Here is a 27,049-nt window from a genome sequence, read left to right as displayed (position 1 = left end):
TGGCTTTCAACTACCAGCTCTCAGCTGTAAATATTTTAGTTTTGTACTATGGTCGGCTCTACTTCCCAGAAAATAAATGTTGAAAAGCAGAAAGGTGAATATGCCATTTTCATGTGTTGATTGTTCTTACCATCTGTTGAACAGATTAGAAGTTTCAGAGGTAACTTGCATGCGTGGGAAGTTTGTAGCCTCGGAGAGTCACTGGAGGAAATATGAATGGCTGGGACACGTGACAAGCCCAGAACTTATGATTCAGCCAGTGTTGTAGGCCAGATTTCAGCCATTTATCCGCACAGCTGAGAAATCGTGCCGAGTTGAACTAAGAATATCAAATATAATTTTAGGCTTCTGGCATCTCATGATATTATAAGCATTGTGGCTGAGAAAGTTCTGAATACCCATCCAGAAACAACTTCCTTGGAACAATCAGTAAATAATGTGCTCAAAAGGTTAAAAGTATTCTTTCTACCAAGTGTTATTTTAGTATTCTTATGATTTCAGACTTATTTCTAGTTGTCAGCACTTGGTTGCTGAAAATAAGTTACTGCCTTAAAATATAGTGCATTTTCAAATAAATGTGATAATTCTGTCTGCTTAAACTTTGAAAGGAATAAAAACTATGCAGACGTTCTTATTGGGAATTATGAAATTTTAAAATTATTCTCTATATAAGTAAATAAAATTATTCTCTATATAAGTATTCTCTCTATATATAAGACTTGCAAACTTAGTAATCTGACACATAGGCCTGAGAGGTAGTGTCTGTAGCATATCAGAAGCCAAATATTGTTCATTGTCATCTTCCTTGAAATTCATTCAAATATACAAGCATCCAAATGGGAAGCAGACTGATCTACCATTGTGGATCTAAGGAAATATATTTAAATAATGCTGATGTCTAAGCCAAGACACAGGAAAGGACAGAAATGAGAGCAGTTCCGTTAGCATTTCAGTGAGAAATATGTAATGAGGGGGTTGAAATACAAAAACAGCCAAGAGCCAGTAAATGAAACTGCATAAAGTCTTGATGAATCTTAAGTCAACGAGGTAGAAATTGTCAGCTACATGAGCTTTGAGGAGGGAAGCAAAACAGAAGGAAACAATTTTATATTACTCGGGACTTTCTTAAAACCATATACTTTCAGTTTAACGCAAATAAGAACCACTGTTTAAAAGGATGTCCCTAGCCTACGAGTTAGCCTCCAAAGAGAGAGCTATGCTGACTGTGTTTTTCTTAGCAAGGTAGGAAAGAAAAATAATGCATTGTAGATTTTTCTTAAGATTGCAATTAAGCATTACTTTCTGGTTAAAGTTGTGAACTAAAAATTCAGTTAACCCTAACGCTAACTATGGGAGCGACCTAGATAATTAAGGCTCTCCTTCCAACCGGATTATTTTCCCCCATAATTATACAGCTTTCTTGTTTTTTTTTTAACTTATAAATATATCGATATAAGCATGAGAAGAATTAATCTCCTCGAATGTCTTCCACATAATGCATTTGTTTTGTAATGCTTTGTTTCTATGCCAGTGTTCCTGTGGTTATTCTGACTTGTTGGAGGGGAGAGGGTAGTTGGATTCATTTAGCTCGATGGCAAGGTTACTTAAGGGATAGTTTCAAGTCCGTGGCTACTGAAGCATGAAACAGGCACTGTCTCCCGTCCTTCATCCGCTTGCTCTTGCTCAGGCTGCATCCTGCTGCACTGCTTCTGTGGCCCTCTGTGTCCTCGTGCAGGTGTTGTCTCCTCTGTCTGATCTTGTGTCTGTCTTGTCCAGTTCTCCCTGCAATTACTTCCTGTGTGTCTGTTTATAGATGAAGGGGCTGAGGATCAAGGGGGTCCTCTCCACAGGTTCCCCAGCCGTGAAACGGCCACCAGCGGGGAGAGGCGTAGACTCCTAGCCCCCTCCATCTCGGTGTCTGTGCCTGATGATGACCCTTCCAATTCCGATGAGGAGTACTATGAGCATCCTTTGTTCAGCTCACAGTGGACTGCCTGTAATGTGCTCCCCAGTGTCCCAGCACAGAGTGCAGAGGCCCACTTAGGCCAGGAGAAAGGTGAACCAAGCATGGTCCCCTTTTGCTCCTCCTCCCCAGCCTGCGGCTTGGACCACATGCATCATACTAAGTGTACCTTCATGTATGGGGTGAGAGGGACAGCAGCCTGTTTTTTCCATATGAAAATGAAGTCCCTATATAGCTTATATCCATCCAAATGCCTTAGCAGTTTACATAATAAAGAAGCCTTAGTTGAAACATGTTGAGAACTTCCTTTTTCTGTATAGTTACTTCTGAAAAGAAAGCAAAATAAAAGTGGGGAGGATGTGTGGAGGGGGAAGAAGCAAAAAAAGTTTAATCAAAGTACAATCCCTTTCTGCTCCCTGCAAATAAATCAGTTGCGGAAGAATATATTCTCTTACCCAAACCAAAGAAGATGACCCTGAATGTCATTTCTTCTTTCGTGGATACATATCTCTAGGGCCAGACATAAGTAGAATTCACCTTCTTTTCAGGGCTATGTTAATATGATAGGTCTTTAAAAGAGAAAAATTGAAGAATCAGTTAAAGGCAGAATAAATGTACTTCTGCAAATTATTTAACTGTTCACAAACACTCCAGAGGCTCCTCCAGGTGACTGAATCTGGGCCCACATTAGTAGGACTGGGCTAACGTCATTCCAGCCTTTTAATGATGGGAGACCCTAGGGTATAATTGGCTACAGTGAGGATCAAAGAAATGAGTGGTGGGCTGCAATTTAGCTCACTCTAACGAGGTAGTTTTGAAAAGAAAAAAAAAAATTAGAGCTAATCAATTTTCTGCTTAGGTGAAGAGATTATTTTCAAAAGGCAAACATAACTTACTTAAGTGAAGAGTTTATTTCGTATGGGACAGTCCTTACTGTAAGGTTAGATAGTTCCAAGACAATGGAGATTAAGCTCACCCACTATGTTCATGATAATCCACTTCTTTCCTGGTCTTTTGGAAAACAAAGAGCACCAATGACTCAGACACTCAGATAGAGAAATATAACCTATATTGAGTGCAGTGTGAACTTGAAACAATGAAGAAAAATGTGAAATTTTGAATAAGGAACAGGTATGGTGGAAATAAACATGATTTATACAAGATGAGAAAATGGAAGACTGAAAAGTGACTTGGATTTGGAAAACATGTAAATTCACTTGATTAGACTTCATCCAATAAGGTGACATTAATAAAGCAGCTATATTAAAAGTCTCTTAGCTGTAATCAAAATCTAATTCTATGCCATTATAAAAATTGCCTTATAAATTAGAATCAGCATTTTAAAAATGTTACTTACATAACTAAATTACAAAAATGAAAGTGTCTGAGTACTAATGTGAGGAAATAGACGAAGTAGTTCTCTTGCACCTCACCATCCCCAAGCGTTTTAATATTTCTCAAAAAAAAAATAAAATTCCTTTTCTTTTTATCTGCAGTCTTTCTCACAAGGCCATTTAAACAATGTATAATTTTTCACAGGAAATTTATAAGAATCTTTCCTTTGCAGGACTATAAAACAGCTTATATATATTCCCTCTAGTTTCTTAAATAATAAAATCAGATTTATTTTACTGGCATTTGAAGTGTAAATGAGAAACAAATGAACAAGATAATTCATGGCCTTCATAAGTTTGTTTTTTTACATTTTAATTGTTAACATTTTTTGCATGTGATATACATCTATTGTGGGGATATTTTGGCAGTTTAGTTGCCACTCAGTTATTTTTCCTTTGTTTTGAATTGCATAAATAAGACTTTATAGATAATATGCACATTTTCTTTCTTAGTCAGTGTCAAGGAGAATCCTAGATGAACTATAGTACCTATATTTCGGAGGTTTTAGTAATATAATAGTTGTGTTCCAGAGGTAGACTTTTCTAAGTAGGTTGAAATTTTACCTGAACCTTGTTTTTCAAAATATTTTATTTACTCCTTGAAAGCTTCAAAGGTTTTTGTATTCTCTAATGTCCTATAATTCAGTGAAAGTAAAATAAGTTGAGTTAGGTATCACCTTAGAAATACTAAATAAATGCTATTTTAAATAGTTTTGATGGACTTCATGATAAAACTGTAAAGGTAATTGATTGGATTTTATTTTGAGGCTAAGATTTTTTAAATCCCAGAGTTCTTTACTGAAGTATGCATGTTTTAAATAAAGTAATCAGAAATTCATATGTGGGGACTTCTTGCATTGGAGAAAACAGCACATGTCTAACAAATTTAAAAGTTTTTTTCAGTACATCAATGCATCTATCTTTTCGCAACCATCTGTTATCCGGCAACACCATCTCTTGCTTCCAGCCAGCTTTCCACATGTGTGCAACATACTGCCATTTCCACTAAGTGGTAATAGAGCAATAAAACCCTTTCAGCTCTCAAATTTTAAAACAGCCTTTTAATGAGATTTTAAAAGGCATCATTATTAACAGATTTTACGTAATTTTCCTAGCACTAATGAATGTACATTGCATTAGAATATTAATTTGCTCATCCAAATGGTGAAAGAGGTTCTTGTGAGGTCAATATCATGGAGCTGAAAGTGTTCCTTGAATAATATTTCTGTTGTTTTTGTGCATTGTTCTGTGGTCATGATGTCAACATCTTTTTCATCCCTAAGAAGAAGAAACGCTAGAGGGTCCAATGGCTGAGGAAGAGAAACCTGTCACTCTTCCTGAGAAAGAGTGTGGGGCTGCCAAGGCCTCAGACCAGCCTAAGGGCCCCAGTGAGGGCCAAGCGGAGTCTAGTGCGGAGGTCCAAGTAGTTCCCGAAGACAGTGCCCCAGCAGGGGCCCCGCAGGAGAAAAGTGTAAAAGAGGTCACCGAGGTGTCTGCAGAAGTAAAAACCCCTTCCTCTGCCAGGGAAGGTGTGTCTTTCTTAGGATTTGCATGCATTTTGTTGCAAATGATCTCTCCAGCAGCTTACCAACCTGACTGATGCCTTTTCCAATGCTGTTCCATTGCTGGGTCTTGTCATGAGCCTAAGACCACTGTTTTAGGCTCAATGAACAGAGTGTGGCTTGCACAGGTGCTGTGTGGCAGCTTGGTTTTCCCAGGCTGCAGCTGATTCTTCATTTTACTTTGCCATGATACAATACGCTTTGCAGCCAGGCTGATGACGCTATGTGAGCTACCCCCACCCATCTCAAATGTTTGCCAGTCACATTGCTAATACATGTGTATTTTTATTTTTGTTTTTATTTTGGGGACAGCAATTCATATGCTTTTATTTCAAACTGTAGAGTTGGATTTGGGCACAAAGAGGCTTAAATGGTAGAATCCTTTTTGTTTGCAACCGCAATATGCTATATGTTTTATGCTTCAATGAATACTGGTTTGGTTACCTTAAAAGCTCCTGCTGATGCTTCTCACATCATTTCCTCTCCATGGCAGCCAACCAATCCATTTGATCATCCCCATCTCTTTTGAGTTTTTATTCATCTAATCTTTCTTAGAAGTTCATAAAGTATTTCTTTTCTATTGTTACAACAGGACACACAAGTATATAAGGTAATGATGATCCATACACTTGCTCTTGACAGATGATTAAATTTTATTTTTCCCCAAATCTTCTTTAGATAATTACATTTAGCTCTAATGACCACAATAAAATATCATTACCCTTAAAACACAAGTGAGACTCTGAAGCCTTTTTGATTGGTGAACAAATAGAAATAAAAAAGAGTCATTTAATTTCTGTGAAGCCTCCCTAAAGCCAATAATGGTGACTGCTTCACCATTTGGTTGTGTTCCAGGGAATGAAGTCATGACCAAGGAGAGAAAGATATTTTAATAGTTGACTCTCTTTAAATTTTGTTACTCACATGACTTCCCAGTATTAATGGTATAATTCGGATTTTCTTCTATGTCATACAGACTAAGTAATGATTACAAATTAAGAATTTTGAATGTGGTGGAAATTGACTTGTCAGTTCTTAGACCTTATCATATAAAGTCAATAGCGAATATTTATTTATATTCCTGAAATTTAATCTCAATGACTTCTAAAAAATTGTCAGTAACCTTTCAATACCCCCATATTAGTCCTGGTGTTTGTTGATCAAGCTAATTGAAGCTGTTGATGCTTATTATAAATTAATTGGCCTTCTGCCCATGGCCTACCAATTCACTTTTAAATGAGAAAATAGATGAAAAAGTTTAGTAGATATCAATCTTGTTTCATTTTTAGTTTATATATATTCTTTGTACCCTAGTATTAGCTATTTATTCAATACTCTTTAACTCGTAATTTTTATCTGTAGAAGGCATATGGAAATTTTTTCCTACTACAATACATATCACATACTGTTTAGGAGAGACCGAACAAACAAACAAAAGAAAAAATATTCAAAATATGCTCTTACTACAATTCCTCTATGCATTAATTCACAATGGGAGTTCATTTTAGCAATAGTACAAATATATCTCAATCCTGACATTTCCATATTTTTAAATGGGTAGCATGCTTGCATGTTCCATAATTTTTCTTTTTACCCTACCATTCATTTGTCATTTCAAAATATAATTTTAAGCTTACTGCCTGAAAGCACTTGCCTATTATTTGTTTAAAAATCAACCCAATTACTTCAGGTGTACTTACAGCCTCGAAGATGGAGTTCCATGATCAACAGGAATTGACTCCCTCTTTAGCTGAGCCGTTAGACAAGAAGGAGTCAGAGAAACAGATAAAGCCTGGTGAAGACCTTAAACATACTGCCTTAGTTTCTCAGCCTGAGACAATTAAAACTTCCCCTGATAAAAAGGACATGCAAGGTGCAGAAGAAGAAAGAGCACCACTCACTCTGTTTGGGCACGCTCTTGGTTCTGGCCTAGAAGACACAAAACAGAAGACAGAACCAAGCCTGGTAGTACCTGGTATTGGTCTCCCTGCAGAAACCCCAGCTCCAAAAGAGCAAAAGAACTGGTTCATCGAAATGCCAATGGAAGCAAAAAATGATGAGTGGGGTTTAGTTGCTCCAATATCTCCTGGCCCCCTAACACCCATGAAGAAAAAAGACGTACTTGAGGATATCCCAAAATGGGAAGGGAAACAATTTGATTCTCCCATGCCAAGTCCCTTTCAGGGTGGAAGCTTCACTCTTCCTTTAGATGTCATGAAGAATGAAATAGTTGGAGAAGTATCACCCTTTGCTGCTGCCCTATTACAACTAAGTGATAAAAAGTCTCTTGAAATCAGTGGCCCAGTGACTGCCAAAGACATTGCTAAAGTTGAAGAGCCCCATAAGGATAAACCTGACAAAATGGCAGACGCACCAGCCTCAGAGGCAACGATGTCACCTAAAGTTGCCCACATTCCGATTGTGGAAGAATGTGTCCCAGAGAAAGTTTTAGGAGAAGAAAAAGGAGCAATGAAGCAAGAGAGTGTGCAGAAAAAAGAGACATCCACCCTTAGTGGACAGGAATCTACACTTACTGAAAAGGAACCTCAGCTAAAGCTTGAAGAAAAAACAACTAGTTCTGACAAGGAAACCATGCCAAAAGAGAGTGAACCCCCAAAATTGACCGGTAAAGAAACAGGCATAATTCAGCCCTCCATAAAGCACACTTTCTCAGAAGAAGAACAGAAAGGCCAAGAGCCTACCACGAATGCATCAAAACAGGAGTCATCCCCTGTAAGTCTGGAGCAAACAGTTACAAATACAGCCATGGCCTCTACGACACTGGAGAACGTCAGGAAGGAACCAGCCGCACTAAGTGAAAAGAGTGCAATCGAGGACCTTTTTGAAGAAAAAGTTGCTGACAAAGATAATAAGGTTGAAGGAGTTGGGGCTGCAACATCTGCTGAGCTTGACATGCCATTTTACGAAGATAAATCAGGCATGTCCAAGTACTTTGAAACATCTGCCTTGAAAGAAGAAGTGACAAAAAGCATTCAGCCAGGCAGTGATTACTATGAACTGAGTGACACAAGAGAAAACGCCCAAAAGTCTTTTGATACTGTGTCTCCCATGTATAAAAATGGCGACAAGGGACTTCAGGCAGGTAAAGAATCCCAGCCCAATGCTGCAGCCCAAGAAGCAGGGTATAGCACTTTTGCAAAGAGTTATCCATCTGATTTACCTGAGGAACCTAGTTCTCCTCAAGAAAGAATGTTCACTATTGATCCAAAAGTGTATGGGGAGAAAAGGGATCTCCACAGTAAGAATAAGGATGATTTGACACTAAGCAGGAGTTTAGGACTTGGTGGCAGGTCTGCAATAGAACAAAGGAGCATGTCAATCAATTTGCCCATGTCTTGCCTGGATTCCATAGCCCTTGGATTTAACTTTGGTCGGGGGCATGATCTCTCTCCGTTGGCTTCTGATATCCTGACCAACACTAGTGGAAGTATGGACGAAGGGGATGATTACCTTCCAGCCACTACACCTGCACTGGAGAAAGCCCCTTGCTTCCCAATAGAAAGTAAAGAGGAAGAAGAACAGATAGAGGGAGAAAAAGCTACTGGAGAGCCAAGCACTCAAGTCGAAACATTGTGTGAGTCGCCTTTCCTAGCCAAAGATTATTACAAAAACGGTACTGTCATGGCCCCTGACCTGCCTGAAATGCTAGATCTGGCAGGAACAAGGTCAAGACTAGCTTCTGTGAGTGCAGAGGAGGCGGCCAGGCGGAAGTCAGTCCCATCAGAGACTGTGGTTGAGGAGAGGAGTACTGGCTTGCCCCCTGTCGCAGATGAAAATCACATCATCGTTAAAACAGACAGTCAGATCGAAGACCTGGGCTACTGTGTGTTCAATAAATACACAGTCCCACTTCCATCACCTGTTCAAGACAGTGAGAATTTATCAGGAGAGAGTGGTTCCTTTCATGAAGGCACTGATGATAAAGTGCGAAGAGATTTGGCCACAGACCTTTCATTGATTGAAGTAAAACTGGCAGCTGCTGGAAGAGTCAAAGATGAGTTCAGTACTGAGAAAGAAGCGTCCCCACTTGTCTCTGGTGACAAATCAGGACTGAGTAGGGAGTTTGATCAAGAGAGGAAAGCTAATGAGAAGCTGGATACTGTACTAGAAAAGAGTGAAGAACATGCTGATTCAAAAGAACATTCCAAGGAAACAGAAGATAACATTGAAACATTTGGATTAGGAGTAACCTACGAGCATGCTTTGGCCAAAGAACTGACAGTGTCAAAGGATGCATCACTTCTCATGGCTGAGAAAGCAGAGAAAAGTCTTAGTTCAGTGCCAGAGGTAGCTGAGGTAGAACCACCCAAGGAAGCTCACCCAGAACTGGATTTCAGTGCAAAGAAAGCTAACCAAGGTCAATTAGATATTAAAATCAGTGACTTTGGACAAATGGCCTCGGGACTAACCATAAATGCTGGACAAGCAGCAGAGCTTAAACTCGAAGCTACACAGGTTCTCACTCCCTCATCCACAGCACCTCAGGATGCAGATATGTTTATGGGTGTTGAGTCTGGCCACATGAAAGAAGGCACCAGAGTCAGTGACACTGCAGAAATCAAGGAGAAGGTGGCCAAGCCTGACTTGGTGCATCAGGAAGCTGTAGACAAAGAAGAATCCTACGAGTCCAGCGGTGAACATGAAAGCCTGACCATGGAGTCCCTGAAGCCTGATGAGGGCAAGAAGGAAACATCCCCAGAATCTTCTCTAATTCAAGACGAGATTGCCATCAAATTGTCAGTGGAAATACCTTGTGCACCTGCTATTTCAGAGGCTGATTTAGCCCCAGATGAGAGAGCGGATGTCCAGATGGAATTTATTCAGCTGCCGAAAGAAGAAAGCAAAGAGACCCCTGGTATATCTATCACACCCTCAGAGGCTACAGAGCCATTGCTTGAAGGCATTGGGGCTGAACCAGCAGAAGCTCAGAGTGAGGAAGAAGAGATAGAAGCCCGAGGAGAATACGATAAACTGCTTTTTCGCTCAGACACCCTTCAGATTACTGACCTGGGTGTCTCAGGTGTCAGGGGGGAATCTGGGGAGACCTGCCCAGGTGAACACAAAGGAGTGATTGAGTCTGTTGTGACTATTGAAGATGATTTCATCACCGTAGTGCAAACCACAACGGATGAAGGGGAGTCGGGTTCCCACAGCGTGCGTTTCGCAGCCATAGAGCAGCCTGAGGTGGAAAGGAGACTGTCCCCTCCTGGTGAGGAACAGCTCAAAATAGAAGAAGCAGCTGAAGCCCAGGCCGAACCCAAGGATGGCTCCCCAGAAGCTCCGGCTTCCCCTGAGAGAGAAGAGGTTGGGCTCTCAGAATACAAGGCAGAAACCTATGATGATTACAAAGACGAGACCACCATTGATGACTCCATCATGGATGCTGACAGCCTCTGGGTGGACACTCAAGGTGTGCATTTTTTTTTTTTAATTTTCTGCTCCCAAATACAATTCGATAACCTAATGGATTTTTTTTTTTCATTTTAAACATTTAAAAAAATCCCTTTACCTCTTTATTTTGCATTTTGTTAAAAAGATGAAGGATTTGGTACATTTCTTACTAATGTTTTTGTTGTTCTTGTTGTCATGATGTGCTTTGATCCGCAGATGATGATAGGAGCATCATGACAGAACAGTTAGAAACTATTCCTAAAGAGGAGAAAGCTGAAAAGGAAGCTCGGAGACCATCTCTTGAGAAACATAGAAAAGAAAAGCCTTTTAAAACCGGGAGAGGCAGAATTTCCACTCCTGAAAGAAAAATAGCTAAAAAGGAACCTAGCACAGTCTCCAGAGATGAAGTGAGAAGGAAAAAAGGTTCATTTAACAATCACTTCTTTAAAAATGTATTTGAAGTAATTCATTATTACTTTTTTGTAGAAAAAGAACTGCATAACCATGGTAACTATTTATGAAATTTTGTTTGGTTTTGCTCCAAGTGTTTATTTTTTCCTGATGGTATGCTTTTTGTGTTTTCTTATTCATAGCAGTTTATAAGAAGGCTGAACTTGCTAAAAAAACAGAAGTTCAGGCCCACTCTCCTTCCAGGAAATTCATTTTAAAACCTGCTATCAAATATACTAGACCAACTCATCTCTCCTGTGTTAAGCGGAAAACGACAGGTGACTGTTCAATTCTGCAATGTGGCTGGCAAACATAGACATGTTTTTTGTTGTTGTTGTTTTTTTAATCTCATTACGGTAGCAGCTTCTTCATTTGTTTTTCTTTCAAGAATCTCAGCAGTCATGAACAATTTCGCTATTAAGTGTCTTGTATCATTATTATTTTTCCCCCTTCCTGCAAAAGAGGTCATGACCATCTGTTTCTTTGTCATGCTCAGACTTAACAGTGATTGTATCTTGGCATTGTGCTCTAGTGTCACGGTCTGGGGATTCCTATTTTCATTCTGTGTGTTTGGTTAGACGATGGCGATGACTATAACTGTGGTATGCATTCTCATTGTTTTGTTTTTTTATCTCCCTCATGCTTAAAGCCATACATATTTGTCCTATTTTCTATATTGTTACTGCCAGATCTGTTACTGATGTTGATGAATTTCCTGAAAACCACCAAGAATGCATAGTGACTTTGAGATTGAAAATGAAAAGCAAATCGGGGGTTAAATAGTGGTTGCAAAATTACTTTGGAACACAAAAGTAAAAAAGAAGAAAAAAGCAAAAGATATTGTCTGGAAATCCTTCGGATTTTATTTCTCATAGCCAAAATTATGAAGGTTTTCAATCTACTGTACTACGTCTCATAGCTTACATTTCGTTACTGGGATTTCCTTAAATGGGTTGGATCCAAACTCCTAAATTTTCCTATATTATTCAGTGTTCAAAATTCGAAGATAAAACTCTTTCCCCCCAAATTTCTTAGAACTTAGGTCTATTCCTATTTACTACCTTCTTATTTTATTTATTTTTTGTCTTCTTCAAATATACTTGTTTTTTGCTGTTGGAAAAAGTGACGGAATGAAGGAGTGAAACATGTTACAAATCCTATAAAAACCATACAGGTATCTATGAGGCAAAATCTATTCCTAAATTTCAGTGCTGACTATTTATTTAAATGTACAATTATAGTAGGATAATCTTAATTTACAATATATTTTGTTTTAGCATTTATTAAGGGGCATTCTTGCAGGCTACAAAATAAGATATCAGATTGCTAACTCAGAAAGGAATATTTCCTTCCCATTACACATTAAAAGTGCCTTTTTATAAATATTCAGAAGGTTTTAAACGTCAAGAGCAGCATTAACCTTTATAAGAAAAGGAAAATCAAGGTAATTAATGATTTTATGATAGCCACAAAAAATCCCAAGTGTTTTGTATTTGTGTTCTTCACATAAGAATCATTTCATTTGCTTTCCTTCAAGATCTAGTCTTTAAGGCAGTATTTGAAAATGGAAGGCTTATAAATTATACACAAACCTTGATGATAAAGGTTCTGAATGAGCAGTTCCTTTAAGTTAACAGTTAAGAATTAACATGACATCTTTAAATCTGGTATCACATCTTATTTAGTTCATTTTTATTAAACTTGGGATTTTTCTTCTAGTTAGACAAATGCTTGGTCAGGTAAAATCTCTTGGTTTGGGCATAAAAATATCCTATATGCTACCTAAAGGAATGAAAGTATATATCAGGATTGTAGAATTTCAGAGATAATGTCAAATGGTTTGAAGTACCTGCATGTCAGATTCAGTTTATCTCACTGAGAGTTAAATTGTCGTTTTAATGTATTCATTAAAGAAAATGTGAGATCTTTGGACTATTTGGGATCTTCCCTTATTCTATTCAAATATTAAGATACTGAAGCAGAAAGAATATACAAACATGGTGTCATGGGCTTGAAGCAAACTATATATATCACAGAAATTTGAGATACCTTATAGAAATAGTAAGGAAGCTTCATTTGCTCTGCTTCTTTAAAAAAAAAAAGAAAAAATCAGTTCCAGAATCTGTGAATAATCTTTCCAACCACTCCTAAATAGCATGTAGCATATTGTAGACAGTTATTATTTTTGCACTAGAGCTGCAGATGGCTTAAGAAACCTTTTCGAAACTCATTCGAAGTGCTTATAAGGATAAGCATTTTTTTCCCCTGAATTTTTCTCTCTTGTGAAACAAAATTAAGGAGGGAGTAAACAAACAAGCTTGTGTCTTTCGTTTTCTAAGCACAGCTTTTAAATACAGACAGTTTTCCACAACACAGAGGAAATCGATGACAGATATTTAAGTCAAGTCAGGTAAGTCATTAACAGAAAATATTCTAGAGATAATGGAGTTTAAAATTGAAGCGGAAGTATAAAATAGCAGCAAGAGAAACAACAGTAACAGATGTGGTAATAATGTCATACAGTAAGTGCATGTGTAGAACATGTTCTATATTGCTGAATTTAAAATTCCTTTCCTGTTTTCTCTTTGACAAGCTATTTTTCTTCCCTTCACTTCTCATGTGGTGCGTTTCACATCAAACAAATGTGTCATTCACGTTGTGAAAGAAAGGGTGCAGAGGGAATGGGGTTGGCTGACTAAGAGTTTGAAATATAAAATGCAGAAATATGTATAGGTATGCGAATGGCTACAAAAAGAGGGTTTGGGAATCTCTGTGAACTGCCTTTTGTATCAGGTCAATCCGAGAAACAGTCAGTCCCCTTTCCTTTAACTCCACAGCATTCAGAGTACTATTCTGTGACTTCCATTCTAAAGGATCTATCCTCATGTAATAGCAATTTAAAAGTACATTGGTAACCAATAGACAAGAATTTGGTGTGCGTACCTGTGCTTTGGTAAACACTGGCTTATTATATTCATTAGCACACACTGTAATGGGAGCCACATGCCATAATGTTGGTATTCAGGTTTCTTCACTTACTGAATTTGAGTTTAAATATGAGCAAAATTTTGCTTTGCATTAATCCGTTGACACAACTGAATATCCAAAGGGTATTGAAAAATACATTTATGTGGTTTTTAGCCACTAAGTTTGGGGTTGTTTGTGTCTTCTCTTTTCCATAGCAGCAGGTGGTGAATCAACTCATGCTCCCAGTGTGTTTAAACAGGCAAAGGACAAAGTCTCTGTGAGTAAAATAACTTTTTCCTTGTTCTTCATTTGAAGTTAGTTCTCTTTTGTATCAGTGGCAGCGTTTAATAACTTTCGATATAATTTAGATTTTAGCTGTTTACTCTTACATGTAATTTTAAATCATTCATTCACCCAGAATGAGTCTTGGTGGCATCTGGCTGTGTATTAATGCACTATGGAATGACATGTGATGGGAGTTGGTGAGAGCTGATCTGGGATTAAGGCTGCCTCTTTAGCATTAAAACAAAACGTGTGAAATAGCATGATGATCTGGCAAAAGTGGGGGAGCCCAATTAGTTACTTTTCATAGATTCAAGATAAACCATTATAATCAACATAAAAACTATATTTCATAGCACATATTTATTTTTACAAAATAAGAATATGAAATGTAGATGAGCAAAAATAAGTAAAAACATACATAATCCCCTTATCTAAAAATAACTACAGTTACCATTTTGATGTAAAATCTTTATTTTTTTCTATACATTTATCAGTTTAATAACAAAAATGGAAACACTGTATCAGTTTTTTAATTAAACAGTAAACAGATTTCCATGTAATTAAACATTCTTGTACATCATTTTAATGACTACATAACATTGCATTTTATTTATTTACAGTGATATGCTTAATCAATTCCCTATTATTTCACATTCAAACTATTGTTTGTTATTTTAGCAATGTATTTCCTTAGGATAATTTCCTAAGTAGTGTAATTATTGTTTTAAGAAGGAAGTCTGTATTAAAGTTTTTGCTACATATTGTCAAATTGTCCTCCACTAAGATTCTACTGACTTTTATGTCCTCCTGCTCTGCATGAGAGTGCCCATGTTTATTATTGTTACTAGGTATTTCTAGACTTTTTCTACATTGACCAAATAAGTTGAAATATCTTATTGTTCTAATTTGGTTTTATTAATAATATTTAACTTCCATCACAATGTATTTGACCCCCTTTATCCTCTTCTACCACCCTCCATCCCCCCTTAGCTTCTGGTAACCAATATGACTCTGCGTGGTGAGCTCACAGTGCAATATAGATGGTGTATTATAGAATTGTACACTTGAAACCTATATAATTTTACTAAACAGTATCATCCCCAATAAATTTAATTAAAAAAAGAAAACATGATGAAATATCCATACACAGCTATTAGAACAGCGAAAATAAAAGTAAATTCTGACAATACCATAAACAAACAAAAAATTCAGCATGTGGCCTACAAAAATAAAAATAATAAAATAATATTTAACTTCTTCATATGTTTATAAATCTTTTACATTTTTTCTTTTATGAATTTTATGTTTTATGTCATTAACCATATTTTTTAAACTTTCGAAAGCCAACATGAAGTATTTTTCTCCTTACTGAAGGAAAAAATCAAGACTATTAATGAAATCCTAAAATAACAACAAATAATTGGAATGATGTTGATTGGTAGTGTATCCCAATGTTCTAGGTCTTCGCCTTCATATATGATAGGTAAATTACAATTCTTTGCTTAGCTTTTAAAAAAAATTGTAAGATTTTAAACTTCCACTTTTTATTTATTGTGAAAAATAGAAATTCACTTCCAATAACAACCAGACCTTTTATATCATCTTGAACCCAAGGGGCCTTATGTTGATAAAAACATATATTTGATTTTATATAAATATTTGCAGATATGTTCTTGAATATATGGCAAGCAATAAAATCCATTTATTGTTTTAGTAAATATTAGTCTGTATTTTGAAAATGCTGTGATTTCAAGATTTGTATCTCTTTACCGACTGTTTCTGATGAAGAATTAGTGAGCTGTGGTGTTTTAAGAGCAGGGTTATAAAACAGGCCAGGCCCAAGTCTTAAACACTTATTAGCTATATTTTTTCTCCTGTGTCTTAATTTTTCAAAAATAAGGGGAGCAGTAAGAATTCCGGTATCATAAGTTGTGAACATTAAGTGTAGTAATTTTATAAAATAGTACAGTGTATAATGCGTAACATAGTATGTTTTTCAATAAACAATGATGATTGCTATTGTTGTTATTATTATTTGAAAGGTGGAAACCTTTAGGAGCAGATGTGGAAAGTAAATTTGAGCTTTCCCCCTTTAGGACAGAATTCAAATGTACGTTGTATGAAAAACCACTAGAATATTTTCAAGTCCCTTGGTCTTTGACTAACTCAACAGGAATTGACATTCAATGCTTACACTTAAGACGGTAACCATATACATTCTCACACAAAACTAACTTTTTTCCTTGTAAATGCCCTTCTCGTCTTTCTGAAGATTAGACCACCATTCTTTCTAACTTTTTCTCATTTAACATCCTTTTTTTTCTTCTTTGTATCCTCATTCTCTTCCGAAGTTTCCTAAAACTCTAAGATTAACTTTTATTTATCTCTGATAGTACATCCATCAGAACAGTTATCTGATTTTTCAATTGATCTTTAATGTGAATCTGACCTATAGTCCTTCATTTTATTTGGATTTTTGTTTGTTTGTTTGTTTTATTTTGTTTTTAGCATAGAATTAATAGTTGTCTTTTATAATTTGACGCAATCCAATTGCTCCATTTTTCTTGCCTCTATCACACCTTTGGTTATTTCACTATTTTGTGGATAGCATCAATCAAAAAAAAAAAAAAAAAGTCTTCTGCTGACCCAGTTAATACTTCCCACGCAAAGTGCTGGGTCTGTAAAACAAGAAATGATTTGTGCAGTACGTGAATACTTATGCTTCTGTTAAAGTGGCTAAGGAAGTTAAAACTTGAAATACAAAATCTCAGCCTCAACTGCTATTTTTGTAACAGCTAAATCATATTAATTATTTGAAGATAAAATCTCCTTGGCTTTGTCATACTTGTCTGAATTTTTAATAGAGTCTCCCATGAGACTGTGGCATGTGAGCACAGCTTTCTCCAATAGCCATACACATCCAACCCACTTACTTAAACTTGCTGACAATCTCCCCAGAGATTATCAACACCTGTAAATTAAGTCTTGTGATTTTTATGGGCAATCTCTTCAGTGCTGAATTTCGTTTTTAGAATTTATAGCACATCTTACAAACTGTAGCCTATGTATAAAAATGTTATGAATTTTGTGGTATAACTTTATCCCCAGTATGCATTTTACTCATAAAATGAACTCATTACATATAAACTCTGCAATTTTCTGATGAAATCAATGTAGATAATCTAAAAATATATTTTCTCAGTTTAAAAAAAGTTACATTATTAGGTTTTAAATATACTTTGTTCTAAAGTTCTTGAAATGTGACCAAGATATCAGTTATATATACATCTTAAGGGCTGTGCTTATCACAGGAAAAATTCTAACAGATTCTCGAGATATTTTCCAATATGGTATCATTGTAAGACCTATGGATTAATCAGACTTTATACACAGAACCCATAAAGGATATTTTAACTTATATTCTGATATACGAGTATTCTTAAGTCAAAAAGAGGTATTCAATGAAAATCTCTTTCTCACATAAATATACATCTCTATCACTGATTATAACCATTTATTATGTGTTCTTATTAAAAGTGTACATTTAATTTGTTATATGTTTATACGTTTTTAAAATTTTCCTTTTACTTCATAGTTCGGTTTATTTTGTGCTTTTGTTTGTTTTCTTTCATGGCTAGAACTCTACCTTGTCAAAGATTCCTGCCTTACAGGGTAACACAAAGTCCCCAAGAAGCAGCTCAGCCTACCCTAGCGTGACAAAAAGGGCTATATTTTCTGACAGTTTTTTAATACAGCCCACCTCAGCGGGCTCCACAGACCGTTTGCCATACTCAGAATCAGGGAACAAGGTAAGGCAGCAGAGTAATCAAAGGCACAGAAAGGAGTATCATTTGGGGAAAGGTTATAGCAGTAAATGTGTGAAAACAAAAACTTTAAATTCTAAAATGTTTGACATATAAACAGTAGACCTTATGAAGAACAAATGCCAATTAAAAGCTTCAAAAGCTATAAGCATTCTAACCATTAAAAAAATAGAAAATGTCTTTTTTTGTTTTTGTTTATCATCCATTATTAATTTATTTATTTGATATTTAATAAAACTTCAAATACAAACAAAATACATTAAATATAACATTACATATAGCATATTATATATAACCTTGTATAATCTAATAATAACACATTATAGTACATATAATATAATAGACAATTTGGACTTGGCATCAGACACATCAGGATTTAATACTAATCTCTGCCACTTACCAACATGGTGATCTTGAAAAAATTCCATAAACTGATTAAATCTGTTTCTTTAGCTATAAAATGCATATGGTATTTTGTGGTAAGAATTAAATTATAAGTAGATATAAAGTGTTCAGATTTCCTGTCACATAAATGCACAATGTATTGCAGTGGTCATTGTTAGGAATATTATGCTTGCGGTGACATACTGCCAGTCCTTTCTGATTAATAAATTATCGTGTAAATGGAGATTTTTTAGTAAAATTACTAATTTACTGAAAATTGCATGAGTGAATTCATTTTCCCTATGTTATTTAGAATTGAAACTTCACAATCAATTACTAACACTAACTCCAAAGTAATATATTTTTATAAAACCTTTATGCAACTATGAATTCTTTCTAAGTTTTGAAGTAGAAATGCTTCGAAGCGTATGAAATTCAGTAGTGTATATTGAAAGGAATTCTATCAGCACAGGAGGAATAATAGCTGGAGCAATGTAATCGATTTGTATTATTAAAATAAAGATTCACAAGAACCCAATGTCCTTTTGTTTTCCCCAATCAGGATGGATTAACCAAGAGCCCAGAAAAGCGCTCTTCTCTGCCGAGACCCTCCTCCATTCTCCCTCCTCGCAGAGGTGTATCAGGAGACAGAGATGAGAATTCCTTCTCTCTCAACAGTTCTATTGCCTCTTCATCACGGCGGACCACTAGTAAGTTTCTTTTGGTTGGTTTCCTTTTCAATCATTTTTTAAAATCCTAAGTGAAGTAGAGCTTATGTGTTTATACTTTACAAATAAAACATGCTTTAAAAACAGATTACATTTGTCCTAAGAATCAGAAAATCCAGACTGTTGATGGGTCCAAAATATCTGAGTCAACATGATTCATGGAGGAAATGAGTGCATACTGCTTTATTATCCATCAAATAAGATGAAAACAAAGTCATTTTTCTCAGAATATATTTCTCTTTTCTTTCAAGTTTAGAGTAAAAAGCAATTTGAAAAAGAAGTAATTAATAGAGAAAACCAATAGTCAGGGATTTTAAATATATGTATTTATATAAATTTAACCCTTCTTAGAAATCTAAATCCTAAAATCCATAGCTGGAATGTCAACGATTAAAACCGACTCAATTTGACCTACTCCATTTGCCTTCCAATGAGGCTGTAAACATAGCATGTTCTGTGCAATAGCTTCAATTTCTTTGACTGATGGCCCAACATGAGCTGGTTGCCAATTATCACAATTTATGTAAAGAATATAAAAATGTTCCAATCGTTACCCACTTACATGTTGTGTTGCTGCAAAGACTATCTAGTAAAGCTTAGGTTCAAGTTGTTTTTGTAAATATATTTATATTATAATAATATCTACCATTTATTGAGCACATATAGATGCTAAAACCTGAAGATACATTTTTCACTCAATTAACAATGCTGATGGTTAGGTATTAACAACCTCATCAAATCTACTGAGGAAAAAAACTGACCTTTTAGAGAGGGTAACTTGTCCAATGCTTCACAGCTGGTAAGTGGTTGAATTTGGTTTTTAGCCCACTGATAACTTCGCAACCTGTCCTCTTAACGTCTTCTCTACATTTATTTGTTAGAAATAGTTTTAGAGAACTGCTCTGTAGAACTGCACTTGGAGAGTAGTATCTGTCATTTAAAATCCATTACAAAATGGTGGAAATTGTTACTGCTATCACATTATGGTTGATTTCACCACTTATTTTTTAAATATTGAATAAATGATCCACTTCAAATGTGACTATTTTTCATGACACTTAAACAGTGGTTGTTTTTTTTTTTTGTCTACAATGAAAGTGTTTATTATAATTAAAGCAATTGTGCTCTACATCATTTATTTTTGTGAAGTATTAACATCCTTTTAAATGCATGCTAGGGACATGTTGCAATCACTAAAACTCTTATTTACATTAGCAAAAATGAAATATTAACACGAAACTTGCAAAGGAGGCATTTAAGAGTTAGTACTCTCCAGAGGAAAAACTTTAATTCCAAATATCTGGAGTTGAAATTGGGCTTGACCCCAATGCTGTTGAGATAATACAAAGGCATCAAGTGCTTCCTAAAAGCACACCTCGCTGTGGAAGCAAAACGATACTTTCTCCATTAAAACCACATTTTCAAGCCACTGAGCTCTGCCTTGTAAAATGTATCTGTGTATAAATGGCTTTTAATGTTCTGAGCCAATTCTATTTTGACTTTCTAACTTTACTTAGCTTCATAAATGTTGCATTGCATTATTTGGCAGTGAATGTAGCTGATATTCTGATAACCTAAGGATATAGGGTTCATTTTATCTCTACTAAAATAAATATCTCTAGCTAAAAGGCACAGGGACAATTAGAAGAGGATGCAATTTGCCTATCTTCTTAACTGTACACAAGAATGTTCTGACATTTTGTACAGCTACTGAAAACTTTTGAAAGAAACAATGCTATGCAGTAAGTTTATTTAGCCCAAGAGGAGGGGAAAGCATTGTCATTGAGGAGTTGACAAGATAAATAAGCACAGTTTAATAAAATAAGTCATAATTTAAAAAAAAAATTGTTTTGCTGTCTTTAGTGATTTTTCCTCATTCTCCGGATGTAACACGAAACCTTCATCCTTCAGTTTTCAAAAGCTTAAAGCTGTTTTCTAAGTATAGATATTTTTTTTTCTTTTAGTGAAAATTGTTATGCACATCCAGAATATTGCTTAAGCTTAGTCTCCATGAAGTGAAAAAAAAAACAACACAAAAAACAAACAAACAAAAACTTCCGCACACTTTGATAAATTGAGGACATACTAAGTTCAGGTCCCATGAAAGACAGCAGTGGTAGGTGCAGTGGCAAATAATACAGAGATTTTCCCTCACCAAAATACCTGAGCTATTAAGAGGTTATGAAATCCTAGAGAAACCATTTAAGGAAGAAATAAGGTTTCTGAAGAGATTTTTCAGAAGGACGTAGTGACTGACGCAGCCCAAATCAAAAACTTGGTCCATAAACAAACTTTGTAGTAAAGAAGCTACAAAAAGCCAAGGTGGTTGTGGTTGTATCAACCTGGTCTTGAAATACCCTTTTTGTGGAAAGCAATAAAAATGCGTACTAATGTATCACTTCAGTCTTCTCACATCCCATTTCACATTGTCAGTTGAAGAGTTTACCTATGGTTTGCCCTTATGTTATACAATACCAAAAGATCAAGGGCAACTTTCACTTGATATGAGAAAACTGTTCACTGAAAGAGGAAGTAAAATTGTTTTGTGTTTCTCCAGGAGATTGAACCTAAACCAATGGGTAGATTTGCATTGTCTGTACATTACAGTTATCTAAGAAGCTTTCTTGAGCTCACTACTTGTAAATATTTAAGCAAAGATTAATTGTCCTCCTTGTCAGAAAGAACTCCCTGCACTGGTGATCATTTGCATTAGATGACAAATCCTTTCCACTTCATTGGTTTTGAAATTATTGAGTTATACTTCTATGCTCTATAATATTTCTATAAAATTCACTAACTTTTTACAAAGTACACATTCTCAGTAGTAAAAAATAAAAATCATGCCCTTCCTATAAAGTACAAAAAAGTAAAAGAATCTGTATAATAAATGTGTAATATAAATAAGTATTCTTTGATTAGAATCAATGTGTTATTCTAAAAGAAAAGGTTTTTCTGTTAAAGAAAAGTTAAGCAAATAATAAGAAGCAACATATCATATCTGGCTTAGAATTTAATATCATCTGGGTAAATGAACCTCAATGTCCTCATTTTCAAATTAGGGATGAGAACTCAAGCTGCCTTTATTGTGAGTGTTTTTTTGGTTGTCAAACGTTTGGTATTTACAAAAGTGCTTTGAAATCAGTAAGATATTATACTTTTATTTATATCATTATTATTTCAAAAAAGCACTTGAAGTGGCATTCAAAAACATTTTTAAAATATAATTTAGGAGAAATTTAGTATATGAAAATTCGGGGGAACGGGTTAAATGACAAAATGAGCTAAGGTCAAGTTGAGACAAAAAAATGCATTTTGCAATATCCTATATAATTGACAGAGAGGGGTTATTATATTAATCTGACTCTAAACTACCTAACTAATAATGAAAGTAGAGGAGAAAAAACAATCAGGTACAAAATTCACTGTGAATATATTGTTAAAACGTCCTGGTTTTCTAAGAAGAGAAATGTTCACCTGGGTGTCAGAATGAACTTACTACACAGAAGAATGAATGGTCTGCATATCACACAAAGAATCTTCAGTAAATATGAGCCCACCTAGGACATTAAGTGCAGACTTTTTTGTGCAAATACAGGCATATCTGTCTGCCTTAATGATCACAGAAGTACAACATAGTTTTTGACACATTCATAATAAGAATTAAGAAGAACAAATCAGGAAAACCCAAGTTTTCCTCTTGCATTGATAGCAGTGCATATTCAAAGAAATGTCACCAGGTTGTGAGCCAAAAAAAAAGGTGCTCTCACCTTTTAGAGCATTGTTGTAATTCATAAATATTCTAAACACTTTAGAAATTTAATGTATTGTGAGTTCTAACAATTATGGGGAGAAGGCTATCTTGAGGAGCACTTTCTGATGCTGTGGTTTTGGCTTTGTTTTATTTGTTGATGCAGGGTCAGAGCCCATTCGCAGAGCAGGAAAAAGTGGCACTTCAACACCCACTACCCCTGGATCAACTGCCATCACTCCTGGCACCCCACCAAGCTACTCTTCACGCACACCAGGCACTCCTGGAACCCCTAGCTATCCCAGGACCCCTCACACACCAGGAACTCCCAAATCGGCCATCTTGGTGCCCAGTGAGAAGAAAGTCGCCATCATACGTACTCCTCCGAAATCTCCCGCTACTCCCAAGCAGCTCCGGCTTATTAACCAACCACTGCCAGACCTGAAGAATGTCAAATCCAAAATCGGATCAACAGACAACATCAAATACCAGCCGAAAGGGGGGCAGGTAAGTGTCATATGAATACCTATTTGTTGCCAGGTGTAAAAACCCCACTAATTATTATGATGCCTTCTTCATATTATAAGCTTACAGTTGTGTCCATAAAAGGGAGGTGGAGATGTTAAAGAGTTATTGGTTACGATTCATTGCCAAGAGTTTGGACCTTATGTGAGAAAGCTAGCGTATAAAATATAATGAAAATCACACAACCTGGGCATTTCTTCTGGTTATTAGTAGATAAAAATTGACTTGACCATATAGGAGAATCTTTTGATTGCCTAACAGAACTTTTCTGTACATATTTCTAATGCCTTGTGGATTAAAATTACATTTCTGATATAAATTTGAGTGTTCTATTTTAGATCCTGACTGTGAGCTCATCTGACTATATTTTAGGGATTTCAGTTTTATCTCCTTCCTTCTTCGCCAAGGATTTCCTGTTATATCTTCTACCATTTCCCCATGTTCACTTAAAAACCACAGCATGGTTTACCAAGTTCTTCTCTGGCTGCTATTACTTAAATATTGCAAAGGGCAGATATTCATGTTGATAATAAATAGTGATATATGGTTCTGATTAATAGAGTTACTGTACTAAAACCCTATTTAAGATTAATTATATTAAATAGAGTTATTAGTAAAGTTCTGTGTATTAACTCTTAACTCCAGCTCCAGAGCAAACATTCACATCTTTTCCAACCAGGGAGCTTTGAGTTCTGTCTTGACCTTGCTTTTACACTGTATGTTTAGACAAAGCAATTAGCCTGGAAGGAGACAATAACAAATATCATTTAATGTTTCCCTTGCGATATTGATCTACCCATGGAATAGTTTGACTTTTTTTGTCATTGACATGATAAACACCATCCTTGAGAGAAAGAGGAAAGTAATAATTTGCTTTGTACATGAGCAAACTTGCAATGCCCTCTCACTCTCCTGAGAGAGCCTTTCCTTTTAACCTCAATATTCTTTTCTGCCGCTCTTTTTCTTGTCTCTGATATTTTCTGCCACTGATTTGTGGTATCCTTCCTTCCTGCCAAGAAAATGTATTTTCAGGCAGGTTTAAAGAAAGATCTTACTAAAAAGTGAAGCTATCAAGGACTCCTACTCACTATTGGAACAAAAATTCAGTGTTGCTCCTTCCTTTAGCAACAGAATATTTTGCTGTCTCATTATGATTCTGTTCATGAAAGCCCAAGAAGTTGAGAAAAATCAACCAAAGTTAGGGAAAGGGTACTCAGTTTGCCCTTTTCAGGACAACTATAACATTCTATAAAACTGTAGTCACAGAAAGATGCTTTGTCATAGAACGATGTTATTAAAAATATGAGACACAAGTACACTTTTTAAGCAAAACACACACACACACACATATGTGTGTGTATATGTATACACACACACACACACACACACACACACATATATATATATATATATATATATGCTACCAAATTTGAACCTATAATTCCAAAAATCTCATATTATTCTTGCATTCATCAGTTTTGCACATCCAAGAGAAGGAAATATTTTGGGTCTTTGGGAAATAACCCGATGTCATATTATTTTTATATTTATACATAAATAATTTGAAAGAGTAAGTTGAATAAAATCAATCTAGTGCCAATTTAAAAGTGTGTCAAAGTTTTTGGTGAGACCCCTTAAAATAGAGTAACATTATGTATATTTAAAATCAATTCTCTTTATAAATACGCCATGTCTTAGTATTCTCCTTAATTAAATGTGGGGTTTACTTCTTATATTCTGGAAAATATTGATACTTAAAAGCATCTGTTTCTTCTTAGAATCACAGAGAATATAGATTATTTCCAAGATATTTTATTGAAACTAAAAAGAAAATTCAATAAAAAGGGGATCATTATTGATATAGTTTGATATAGAAATTCTGTAATGTATGGTTTCATTCAAAGCACTCCTCAAGGTAGAAGCAAAAGTTGTGGTTATAGCCCTACTTTGCTGGAGTCATTGAGGTTAAACCAATCTGAAAAATATGAAAACTTATTTTTATTGTCTTTATGCTTCTTTATAATATCTGGTTGCAAATATTTCTAAGTTTAATTGACTTCTATCCTTGGTAATGCATAAAATTGATATAAAGGTGTCTTATTCTTTTGAGCTGAACTAAAACTGCCCTAGAGATTATGAAAATTAAGGACTAATAAAGACATGTAACAAAAAAAATTGCAGAAAGTACAAAAATAGCCTTGAAATCATGGTGTCATTTGAAGAAAACCTCTCGTTTAATAAGGGAAGTGTTAACCTGCCACAAAATTATCCTATCTCAGCATCAGATAACTTGGGAAAAATTCGTAACAGTGGAGTTATGAAGTGACTTTTGTTGAAAGCAAGAAGTATACCCTCACCAAGATAAGAAACAGATGGAAGGAAGATATTTGCCTTGTGTTTTGTCATAGACGGTATCAATACATTTAAATTGGAGGAGGAGATGAATTGGGAAACTGAAATGCACTGCAGTTGACCTGTCTTTGTATGAAAAATGTATCACTCAATACTTTAACACTATCCCCACAAAAGCCTCTTTTCAGTATATGATCTTCTCAAGTACAGGCAGTGAGGAAAAGTTCTTTCTTTCCTCGTGTTAAACTGGAGGTTTTGACTGGATTGTTCGAGTTCCTACTTTATAGAATGACTAGCAAAATGTTTCGTGTTAAAACTTCTTAGAAATTATCAAGATGACATGCTAAAAACCTTTGGTATCTGATCGAGAATTCATAAATGCACTCTGTTGGGGAACTTGAAGCCACATGCATGTTGTTCCCAATAGTAAATTGATAATCCTAGGATATTTGAATGGACAATAGCCAACCCAGAGTCATTGAAGAGGACAGGATAATAGCAATACTTTCTGTAGGAGCCATGTTTTGCAATATAGATATGTGGTCTGTACATATGGAGTAAAACAGGCACATACTTCTGATTAATGAAGATGAGAGTAAATTTGTAGATGTAACCTTAATCCGTCTGCACAGGCTCTATTGTCATAACATTTTGAATGGTTAGATTGTATGTAAATGATTTAGTTTTAAAAACTTTATTATTGTTGTTTTAAAGTTTGTGCCATCACTAAGAATTCGGAGAGGAAATGTATAATAAAAGATATATATGTCTTGGGAGTTCAAAAACTTTCCAAGTTAGGAAGTTTTATTATTTGCCCCAATTTGAACATTTATTGCTCTTCCATATGTATAGGTTTTGTGCTTGTAGCTGTTATCTTTCCTGTTACTGTCCAGTTTTCTATTCGCAAAGAAGCTCAGCTCAATGGCTTAGTTCCACAAGGCAAATCAGTGCCTAATGGCATAGATAAGCTAGCTGAAGATAGGGATGCTTGACAGAAAGCAATCAAGTTAATCTTTTTAGCTAAAACCAATTCATCCTGTTGGAAAGAATACATGCAATCCTGAATTCACTATAGATAGTGAACTTAGCTAATTTAACTCAAGGCAGAGGTCAGACTATCTTATCAAGTGTATTTGAAACTATTTCAATGTAGTTAGCTCCCTAATCTACATTAAATCTAAATCTCAACTTTAGAATAAATAGTTTTAGTTTTTTAAGAATACAGTTTCTTGATTAAACAAAGGTAGGAAAATAATTTGTCTAAATATGTGGCATAAAAACATGTAAGCAACAACACAATGAATGGCACTTTTTACCTTTTCTATGTATTTCTTATAGGCACGTTGATATATATGGAATATGCCTACATGTTTTGATAGGTCTGTTTTTTTCTCCATCAGCATTATGAAGATGAGCGTACAAAGCACAATTTTTGTACCTTCGTGATAGTTGAAA

At 35.5% G+C, this 27,049-nt stretch overlaps 1 protein-coding gene across 43 annotated transcripts in view; it reads left to right on the top strand.

Annotated features, from left to right (window-relative positions):
- Positions 1 to 27,049, top strand: part of MAP2 (microtubule associated protein 2) — a 260,069-nt gene that overhangs the window by 214,786 nt on the left and 18,234 nt on the right. For 9 of the 43 annotated variants that reach the window (XM_033112936.1, XM_033112945.1, XM_033112933.1 and 6 more), the window contains 8 exons: positions 4,641 to 4,886; positions 6,610 to 10,350; positions 10,548 to 10,754; positions 10,925 to 11,059; positions 13,964 to 14,025; positions 17,672 to 17,842; positions 18,804 to 18,951; positions 22,884 to 23,224. In XM_033112936.1, the coding sequence (XP_032968827.1) occupies positions 4,641 to 4,886; positions 6,610 to 10,350; positions 10,548 to 10,754; positions 10,925 to 11,059; positions 13,964 to 14,025; positions 17,672 to 17,842; positions 18,804 to 18,951; positions 22,884 to 23,224 (5,051 nt within the window). Of the gene's footprint in view, positions 1 to 1,471; positions 2,057 to 4,640; positions 4,887 to 6,609; positions 10,351 to 10,547; positions 10,755 to 10,924; positions 11,060 to 13,963; positions 14,026 to 17,671; positions 17,843 to 18,803; positions 18,952 to 22,883; positions 23,225 to 27,049 lie in introns of those variants that run through there. The other 34 variants (XM_033112969.1, XM_033112967.1, XM_033112963.1 and 31 more) reach the window with 22 other exon arrangements.

The sequence above is a fragment of the Rhinolophus ferrumequinum genome, chromosome 8, assembly GCF_004115265.2.
Source record: "Rhinolophus ferrumequinum isolate MPI-CBG mRhiFer1 chromosome 8, mRhiFer1_v1.p, whole genome shotgun sequence".
Classification (NCBI taxonomy): Eukaryota; Metazoa; Chordata; class Mammalia; order Chiroptera; family Rhinolophidae; genus Rhinolophus; species Rhinolophus ferrumequinum.
The sequence above is the reverse complement of the archived record's forward strand: the minus strand, read 5'-3'. Positions and strand labels throughout refer to the sequence as shown.